The 10,293-nt window shown below is 34.1% G+C and overlaps 1 protein-coding gene and 1 long non-coding RNA gene across 3 annotated transcripts; one reads left to right on the top strand and one right to left on the bottom strand.

Annotated features, from left to right (window-relative positions):
- Nucleotides 1-1,782: 1,782 nt before the first annotated feature.
- On the top strand, nt 1,783-4,669 carry LOC110786235 (uncharacterized). Of its 2 annotated transcripts, XR_002532829.2 has the most exons (3): nt 1,783-2,074; nt 3,873-4,191; nt 4,373-4,669. It is a non-coding gene; the product is annotated as an uncharacterized lncRNA (long non-coding RNA). The 2 variants fall into 2 exon arrangements; XR_002532828.2 differs by having other exon boundaries at nt 1,785-2,074; nt 3,873-4,669.
- A 785-nt stretch (nt 4,670-5,454) lies between these two features.
- On the bottom strand, nt 5,455-7,382 carry LOC110786218 (GDSL esterase/lipase At1g33811). Its single transcript, XM_021990754.2, has 5 exons — nt 7,012-7,382; nt 6,799-6,923; nt 6,408-6,662; nt 6,021-6,282; nt 5,455-5,906 (listed from the first exon to the last, which is right to left on the bottom strand). Exons 1-5 carry the CDS (start codon nt 7,283-7,285, stop codon nt 5,683-5,685), a joined length of 1,140 nt encoding a protein of 379 aa, XP_021846446.1. The 5' UTR covers nt 7,286-7,382; the 3' UTR covers nt 5,455-5,682.
- Nucleotides 7,383-10,293: the final 2,911 nt, after the last annotated feature.

Raw genomic sequence — 10,293 nt, 5'->3', positions numbered from 1 at the left:
GTTTGTTATATTCTAAACTTTTTCTCATTTGGACTGAATGAGCAAATATTTTAAAATCTCAGATTACTTAACATTCAAAATATTTGCTCATTTTTTATTGTTTATTCAAATGAGCAAATATTTTTGCTCATTTCTTATAGTTCACACAAATGAGCAAATATTTTTGCTCATTTTTAAAATTTTAAAGTTCGAATTTGTTAAATTCAAAACTTTTGCTCATTGTGTATAAATGAGCAAATATATTAAAATCCTCGATTACTTAACATTCAAAAAATTTGCTCATTTTTTTATAGTTAACACAAATTAGCAAATATTTTGCTCATTTTTTATAACTTACACAAATGAGCAAATATTTTGAATGTTAAGTAATCCGAGATTCGAGATACTATTTCATCCAAGACTCAACCAACAAATAAGTAAGAATATCATTCTAGATACAAACTATAAGATTCAAGATGTTATTCTTAAAAGACCAAACATTATACAACTGCCATAATCAACTTCAAAATACAACACCAAGATTATGATTACCAATATCTCGACTATGCAAACTGCAAAACACACATTCAACAGACTGAGAATAAACACACAGGAGCTGAACGCTTCAATTACAGTCTATGACCAAGTTAATCAATTGCATCAGACCTTCCCAATTGCCCACCTAACTACTAGGAAGGGTTTCTACTTTCTATTGGGAGAGCAATATCATATGCATAACCTATTAATCTATTATACCAACATACTCATCTATTCAAAATATGCTCATTAGAAGCAAATGTTTTGTTAGTTTCAGGAAAAAAACATCCATAGCATAGAAAGAGAAATTACCATGATCTATGAAAGCATTATCTAACCTGGTTAGTCGCAGAACAAGTTATGGTGCAAATGCCCTGGTAAATGCCTCAATAATTGACGAGTGATTGCGTCAAATTAGCCAGTGCGGCTCCTTACAGAAGGATTAAGAGAAATTAAAACAATACCCCAAAAATATGCTGAAATCAAACCCTAAAAAAACAAAATTTGGGGGAAAATTCGAATAATTTGTTATCAATATTCAACAAATTGAAATCAACTAACTCGAATAAAATGAACCAAGCTGATTGTAGAAACTAATCAAAAGCAAAACCTAATTCTAATTAGCAACGAAAATTGCAACAACTAAAAGAAAAACAATTAAAATCCCTAATTTAGCAATCGAAATCGTAAAAGAAGACAAAAATCGCAATTGAAAAGCCCTAATTTACAATCAAAATGGAAAATAATTGAATTAAAATCTAATAGAACGAAAACCAGAAATTACCTTTACTAAGAACTTAGGAGGATCAATTGATTTTGAGAGGTTTTTCCGGCTTTTCCACCATGGATGAGAGCTCAGCAAGCAAGGGAGGAAACGCGGGAAGAAGGAGAAAATGTCGTTTAATAATTCTTTCTTTTAATTGGGTTCATTTTTTTTATTTTTCACACTGCTACAAAAATAGGCAAAGAGACCTTTAATAAAAGACCCATTAGTTAACATGACGGGTCTCTTTAATATAAGAGATCCAACGTTATAGATAACAGATCGCTAAAGTGTTAAATGTCCCACCATGTTTCTGCAGAAAATAAAGTGAGAGAATTAAAAGATCCGTTATTAAGTTGACGGATCTCTTATATGTGTTCAATATGTGTTGGGCCCACAAGTATACAAGCGAAACGAAAGGAAGAGACCCCTCATGATAGTTACAGGGTCTCTTCTTTTTCTCCTTCAAACATTTTCATAAATAAAAACATAATACGAGCATTTTTCCTTTTGCCCTCTCTCTCTCTTCCTCCCCACTTTCCATTTGATTTCCTCTAATTTCTTTATGAAGAAATCAATCTCATGTTATTCTTGAAATTATAGAGTTTGCGTTTGTGAATCTATCCTCCTCTATTATCACCGAAACCCTAGCTTCCCCCGTCGGATACTTGACGGAGCCTAGGGTTTTATCGGTTGCAAAAATGCGTCCTCCGACGAGATTCCTTCAGCAACTGGAGCATGGCGGAATTTTAGGTGGTTGAGATTCAGGGAATAAATTCTCAAGGCGTTGTTACTGTAAGATCTCATATTTTTACTGTTTGATTCGGCCCTTTTTTTTTGATTAAGAAATTGAAATGTGGGTGTATTTTTAGGGTTACTGGTCCCGATCTTTACTTTTAGAGTTACTGATGCCGACTTGTTGATAAGTTGACTATTTCCCCATGATTTAGAGAAAAAAAAAGCTTCAATATAAATTGAAATGTCACAGTTATACTCATAAGCAAGGTAACAATCAATTAATGGATCTTTTAATTATGTCTCCTTCGTTCCATATCTTTTTGATTTAGGATTTTGATGGGTTTTATGGGTTATTGCTTATTATGATTTTTGGGTTGCTGGGTAATTAAATTGATGTGCTGTTGTAATTTTTTTTGAGTGTTTCTGATTTTGTTTGAGGATTTGACCGCAAATCTCTTGGTTTTGTTGATATTTATAATAAATGTCTGGATCCATTTTTTGTACTCCGTAATAAGTCTTATTATTTACGTCAATTCATTGGTATTGAGTTTTTCTACTAAGAATATGCTTAACTTGGTTTGCAATTAAGTTTTTAATTTTAGAGTTTAATTTTGAGCTTCAACTTTTGCATATAATCTGAATTTCATCTGCAAATTCTACATCTAACTAGCATTATACAGACTTGAAGTTTTCCTTACTAACTACGCCCTCGGTCCATCTTTGATTGCCCTTGGGGCAATTAAAAAGGGTCGAAGGGAGAAACTTTATTGTTGGAAAATCTTATTTTCTCCAGGCCTCGTGATGTACTCCGTATCATTCTCATGTAAATGTCTCCCGTTGTTACTTTGAGATATTTATTTATGATTTTTTCAATTGGCTTTTCATTATAATACATTGGTTTTCTCCTTGCAAGTAAGTTCTTGAAAATGTGTGAGATGGACCAGAAACATAAAGACTAGGTAGTTAAAAAAACTTGTGTTTCTTCTGAATTAAAACCTTTTTAGTCTTTGATGGTTTTGTTTATCGACAATGGATAAGGACTACTTTGCTAAACCAACTGAGACTAGGAGGCCTTTCCGTGCTCTTCTTCATGATGGCCTTATAAGGACACCTATCATAACCGAGTTTTTGATGCTCTCTAGGTATATTATGGTTTTATTACATTGAGTAGGAATGCGTTGCCTTAATGGTTGGTTTTCTGGAACACTCATTATTGTAATGTAAGTTCAAGTAGTGTTTGACCAGTGACCATTAAATCTCATATCTACAATTCCTAATTAGTTTTCATTATTGGGTCCACTGTATTCATGTCTTGAAAATCACACTAGTTACGGCCTGTGAGCATGGAGGTGTTACGGAGCAAAATTTTAATAGTTTGTCTCAACCAAAGCTGTGATTGATTCTAAATCCGTTAAGTGTATTTCCTGGACACAATTTTGTAATTATTGTGTTTTGATTTGATATAGTATTATACGAAGTATATATTAAGAGTGGTCATGAAAGACTGTAAACTATTAACATTAAATAAGAGCTTAAAAAAAGAGATTAATAATTAGATGATATTTAGTTCTGCCTAGCTATTGAATTTCGTAACTCAAATCGTGACATTCTTGATGTTATGTTCATTCTAAAGCTGGATAAAAAAAAAAGGAAGACTTGAGTGTGTTCGGAGAGTTATAATAAGACAATTGGATTGTTTCTTGTGCTAATTGTTGCTGTTAAGTCTTATGCCATGTTTGATGTTATTTGCTAAGCCTAAATTTTTAGACAACGTCTTGAACTCTGGGACCTCACTCTGTAAAGTATTTTCTTTATATGTCTTTAGACTGAATTGGTGCTTATCTTGTTGAAAAAGGACGAAGTTTATGTGCACTCTCTTGTCATTGCCGACTCCTGCATCTCCACATCCTAGAGGGCGATCAAACCTTGCCACTGAAGGAGCATTTTCCAGTTACGTGTTATGGAAACTGCTTCTAGTTGACTATGGTTATCCAGGGAGAAGTACCATTTAAGCAGGTTAGATATGTGCATGTATACTTGATTTTTTTTCTTTTTACAACAACTTTTTTTTTACTGCAGTAGTATTGAAAGAGACGAAGAAAGGATTAGATACAATTACAAATCAAGTTCAAGATATAACATTCAAGGCGAGCTCTTATTAGATCGTATCAAGGGTAGCCATTCCAAATCATCATTAGATAATGCGAGTTTGTTTAAGAATTATGCCTGATGTTTCATTCCGTATATTATCTTTTCAAGCATGGCACTAAACTCTATTATTCATTCAATCTAATTTTCTTATAAAGAGAGATATGAAATTAATTTGAAAATATTTAAGCCTGTGTTTGAAAACAGGGTTTGGCCTGCTGAATTGGGTGTTGGTCTAAGTCGGGCTGTTGGTGCCTACTCCTCAAAAGAGCAATTATGAACGAGATTAAGTCTATGCTCCTGGATTAGATATTATATGTTGTAGAGCTTATAGATGCGACTACAGAAAATGAAGAACGGTTGTATGAAATAGCTCAATGACATTATAAGTTTTGTGGGAAGTAATTGTATACAGAATAATGTAAAAGTTAATTATAAATGTATATGGGTTTAAAATTATTGGTGTAAACGAAGGTACATAATAAAATTATTATTGAAAATTTATTTTTGATGTCTATTATTATTAACCAGGTCTCTCGCTTTTGGTGTGAGTCAAATTACCAATATTGTTTCTTTTATTTAAATTATTAATGCTGTTTTTTTTTAATAAAAAATAGGTGATAAAGAGACCCGTTATCTGCAAAAGAAGGTCTCTCTCTTTTTGTAATAAAAAAATGTTAAAATTTCAAAGAGATCCCTTTTCTTCAGTAAGGTATCTGAATTTATATAACAAAGAGACCCCATTTCTTTAAGGGTGGGCCTCTTTTATTTAGTAAATTAGAGGCCCCATTTCTCTAACCAAGGGCCTTTTCCTCTATTAAATTATTTTTCGAATACTAGGATAACAGACCCCCTTTCTCTAATAAAGGGTCTCTTCTTTCTTAATAAGAGACCTTCTTTCTTAATAAGAGACCCCCTTTCTCTTTATCAAAGAGACCTCTGAGATGGAGACCTGTTCACAGAAGGTCTCTTAGGCATGTTTGGAAGGGTCTCTTTGCTTATTTTTGTAGTAGTGATCGATCACGCGCCATATTACCGCCTTTGAATTTAGTTTGTTTGGACGGTGAGGATCGCTTCTCATTCTTCTCATTATAACAATCTTCTCATTGAAGGGGGACCCTATATTACAAAAAGAGAGAAGCGGTGGTTTTAGTTTATTTTGCACAAAAGTGCGTTGTCATAAAACTTACTCGGTATTAAATATTTGTAGTGAGATAGAACTAGAGTAGTTAAGAGTAAAGCATATGGTTATGTGATGGAGTAGTTTATAGAAGATGTGAGCGACAATATAAAGGTTTCCAATAGTTGAATTCAAATAAAAAACATGTGCCCTTATTTGACAATACAAACTCTATCTTTGAGTTGTTAAACGAATTGTAAAGCTAGGATCCGCATTTGAAATAGTACAAGTCGGTCGCGGAACGTAATACAAATGAATACTTGAAATTAATTTTGGAGGAAACAAAAACAAAAACAAAAACATGCATTACAAGATAGACTAGTTATATTATTAGTAGTTAGAGTGCTGCTAATTGGCGAACGTTAATGGGGTGTGCATAAGTATTGGGCCTTGAGCTATATGCCTTGTTGGCGAGTATGACATTAGCAACCTCAGTTGGGTGAAAAGAATCCCAAAATAAATACTTGTCACGATTTTCACAAGGAGTTTGCAATGGTAGGCAAGTTATTTGGCCGTTGTTTTTCCCTACTCCACAACATCCTTGGTCTGTTACCTCAAGTCCTACACGTACAGATAGAGTAACAAATATTACAATTTATTTACAAATTAAGTTGAATAATTAAAATTTAAAATTTAAAATTTAAAATAAAAGAATTAGATGGATCCAATGCATACCATAAGCTTTACTATTTTTGTCCAAATCTTTGCTTCCTTGAAAAGAGTCCAAGTATACGAACTTAGCCCCCGGGAATTGACCATTGTTAATGGTATCAACCAATTGTTTTAGGCCTGAATTAAAGAGATTGATAATATTATTCTTCTGCTCGTTGCATGGATTTTGTGCTGTCCCTTTGTACCGAGCTAGCTCATAAGGTATGCACCCAATTGGTCCGATTCCTGGTACTATCACCTTCCTCGCTCCAAGTCGATACAAGTCCTATATATATTATATATATATATATGTTTTCATTTTAGTAAAACACCTACTACTACTACTACTACTATTATAGGTGTACGTAAATACGTACTGCCCTAATTGAAAGATATGATAAAGAAACTGACCGTGAGTTGGCGGGCGTAATCTTGAAGAAGGGTAGTAGCATAGGCTTCTGGGGTGAATTGGGAAGAAGTAGAGTAGTAGTCAGTCATGAAATAATTGTTGAGGTAGTCATTGCTACCCAATCCGGAATAAATGATGCACTTGCTTAAATAATTTTGAACGCCGTTTGGATCTCCCCTAAAAGATCTCGATCTCCTCATTAGTTGTACCACCCTACCAAAGTTGTTCACTTGTTCATTCATTGAAATGTGAGCCCCCTACATATACATATACATATACATATACATATACATATCTTTAATTATCGTGAGTTACGTTATACGTAAGCTTTAAAGATAGATAGATAGATAGATAGATAGATAGATAGAGATGGAAAAGATACGAAATTGATACCAAATTATTGCCGGTCTCGTCCCTAATACCAGAAGCTCCGGATGCAAAATTAACTCCCCGCATAAGAGAAGCGCGCGTAGCACTTGAAAATGGTGGAATATAGTCTGAAAACCCTAGAAGTTGAGCTGCGGCACAATGCATGTATATATATGTCATATTTTAAGAACCAAATTAAATAGTATGAAAATGAAAAGAAAACCACTCCGTAGTTACCCAAGACGTCGACAACAGTTCGACCATTGCAAAAACGGCCGGTAGCACCTTGAGCAAAATCGACACCATAAGGCTGGTAGTTAGCTCTAGCCAACGTAAGAATACCATTGTTGTTACCATTATCAACCAACGAATCCCCAAATATGAAGAAACAAGGAACTTGCACTTGTTTCGTAGCTGATGTTGAATTACGACATGCCGTTGCATTGTAACACAACAACATTGCAATTACAACAGATACAACTATTTTCTCACTAACCTTGACAATTTCCATCTTCAATTCCCTCTTTTTTTTTTCTTCTTCTTAATTTGGATTCAGATTATGTAAAATATATAAAAAACTATATATAGACAAGTAATTATATAGACAAGTAATTAAGTAATGGTGAATAACTTAAAATTTATACTCTACAATCATGGGAAACATGCACTTTTGCGGTTATATTAATTAAATTCATTATTGTTTTCAATTGAAATATTTACGAGACATGCGGTGAAGTGAAATTATTGATGCAGTACATCATGTCATGGGTAGCTAGTTTGTAGTTTGACTTAATTACAAGCTTGAGCGGTGATGACATTCCAGTATCCCGTGAGTTTATGCCGTTGAGCAACCATTTATCAACGTACGTCCGCTCACTCTTCACTACGGAGTACGGAGTAATCAATTACCGCCTCTATTGGAAACTTTTATATCCGTCATATATATATGGGGCAAATTAAAAAGATCCTACTACATGTACACCTAGTGTACAAGACATCTTGTACATCATGTTTTTCTATTGGTTGAAATAATATATTTATTCTCTTTCATTCTCTTTTATTAGTGAATTTAATGATGTGTCAACAAATTAATGGTGGTGTACAAGAGAATTTTGTACACTGGGGGTACATGTAGCATTTTCTAAATTAAAACGAGAGAAGATACTTTGATTTTGATTGCGCTCAATTCGAGTTTCAGTTTGAGGTTCAACATACCTAATTCCAAGTTGATAAAACAACCGTACCGATCGAGTTCTTATGTTACCTTTTCAATCAAATGTTTAAACTTTCTATTATTAGTGTGCTATAAGTTTTGGTCATCTTATGTGATTCATACGTAAGGAAAAAAATTGTAGTTATGTAGGATCTTGTTCGCTTCGTTTCGAACATATATTTTCAAACTATCAATTTTTTTTTATAACTTTTACTTATATATAATTCGAGATAATAATTCGAGATATCTATACTAATATATTAAAAGGCGTTTTGAATAACATATACGTGTCACGTAGATCTCTCCTTATTACGCCACGTCACCACTAATTAGCATCATGACATTTTATTACAACCAAAAAACATCTAACAAGGATCGAACACAAGACCTCTTTGTTAAAAGTTACACTTCTTACCATCTTAACCAACTACAACTTGTGTAATATCTTTATATACAAGCAAATATATTATTTTTACAATAAACAATACATTGAATAAAAGTGAATGCAAAAAAGGGAATGATTATTTAATTTATAAATGTACAATTATTACTTTGAAGAAAAAAATCCGGCTATGTTTAGATTTTTGGTTGTGAGTTTTAGATCTGGGAGGTTGTTGATCGGCCACTAATCTTATGTCACCATCATAATTTGATGTTGACACCATCTCTACGTGCACATAATTAAAAAAAAGACCCGAATAAAAGTCAAAACCCGGGGCAACGCCCGGGCTACACACTAGTTAAAAGTTAAAGCCATGTGTTAGAGAGCGTAAAATTAACCATGGTACACTATTTTCAACTTCTCTATAACCTATTGAAGTTTACGGATTACTGAAAAGTTCTTTAATTCACATGAACTCGATTTTTGTTTCTCTAGAATAAATTTGATTTACAACTTACTTATACATATGATCCACTATAATATATGGTAACAATTTTTTTTTTTTGGTTCTACTGCAAGGAGTTTTCACCGTCTTTGACGAGTGGACTAATCTTCCGATGGAGTTTGCATGGGTATCTCGATGGACAGCATCCCTCTCAATTGAGATTTTTTCAATATCTAAGGCTCGAACCCAATACCTTGGTTAAGGAACAAGATACCCTTAACCACTCATGTCAACCCCAGTTGGTAGGTCTATGGTAAATGTGAGGCAAAGAGGCAAGAGGAGTATCTATCATATTTTTGAAATGGTGGGGGTAAAGGAATTTTGCTATCTGGAAAAAAAAAATCATAAGAATAATTGGCATGAAGTATATTTGAAACCACACTTAGGGAGTATTTGGTTTTGGATCTTCGGGAAAGGGTAAGGGAAACAACATGCTTGATTTCAATTTTTTGTTATTTGGTATGTCATTCAATCATCCCATTTACCCCATGTTCTCCACTTTCATCAACCATCCATGATAAGTCTTATATGCACATGATACATGCGTAGAAAACAATTTTTTTTTTTTAAAAACATGTGTTCATAAAGTGGTTATAAATTACAATTAGATGGCACCTCGGTTGTTGGGACCGTTCTGTTGGTTGGTTCTTGAATTCTGTCTGATCGGGTCATAACCTGAACACTGTTTTATGCCTTAGTGTCAAGATACCAATCGGCGTTCACAATTTCTTGACATTCATCATCCTTAGAGATGTCCCCAATGGGAGGATTGTAGTAGATGTCTTCATTATCACTTGTCCATATCCTGCAAAAATCCCCTTGAGGGAGGCCCATAAGAAATCCTGATGTTGGGTCTTTGTTTGTCACAATGTAATTCATAGGATCATGAGGTGCCTCTGTATTATCAATGTGGTTCATAGGATTGAGGGGAACCTGTAGATTCTCAATACGGCTCCTAAGATCAAAGAGGGCTTCTGGACATGGAAATTTGACTTGGAAATCCGGCATTACGACGCCATGGATTGAACTCTTGAATTTGGCTTTTTTTCCGTGAGGCGTGTTTGGGGTTTTTTGAATCAAACGGAGTGGTACCCCTAAACGATGGCCCTAAATCGACGATTTAAAGCATGATGTTTGATGATACTCCTAAGATGTTTGGTTTTCCTAGTTTGGAGGGTAAGGTTTTGGCAAAACTAGAACTCGGAGGTTAGTCATTCACGCGTGCAAAAACGCCCGCACAAAATTCACATACAAGCACGTTGCCATACTAACATGAATATGAATGCGACATACAAAGTTCTCAACCTAAGGCCGGTCTAAGTTTTGGATCATGCAATGGTCAGTTTAGGGTGTCAAAAGGGTCCTTGACTAGGAGGGATGTAACACCCTAATAATTCCTTGCTTTTTATAAAATATCTT

The sequence above is a fragment of the Spinacia oleracea genome, chromosome 4 (assembly GCF_020520425.1).
Source record: "Spinacia oleracea cultivar Varoflay chromosome 4, BTI_SOV_V1, whole genome shotgun sequence".
Lineage (NCBI taxonomy): Eukaryota > Viridiplantae > Streptophyta > Magnoliopsida > Caryophyllales > Amaranthaceae > Spinacia > Spinacia oleracea.
Note: the sequence above shows the minus strand (reverse complement) of the source record. Positions and strands in the feature narration are given on the sequence as shown.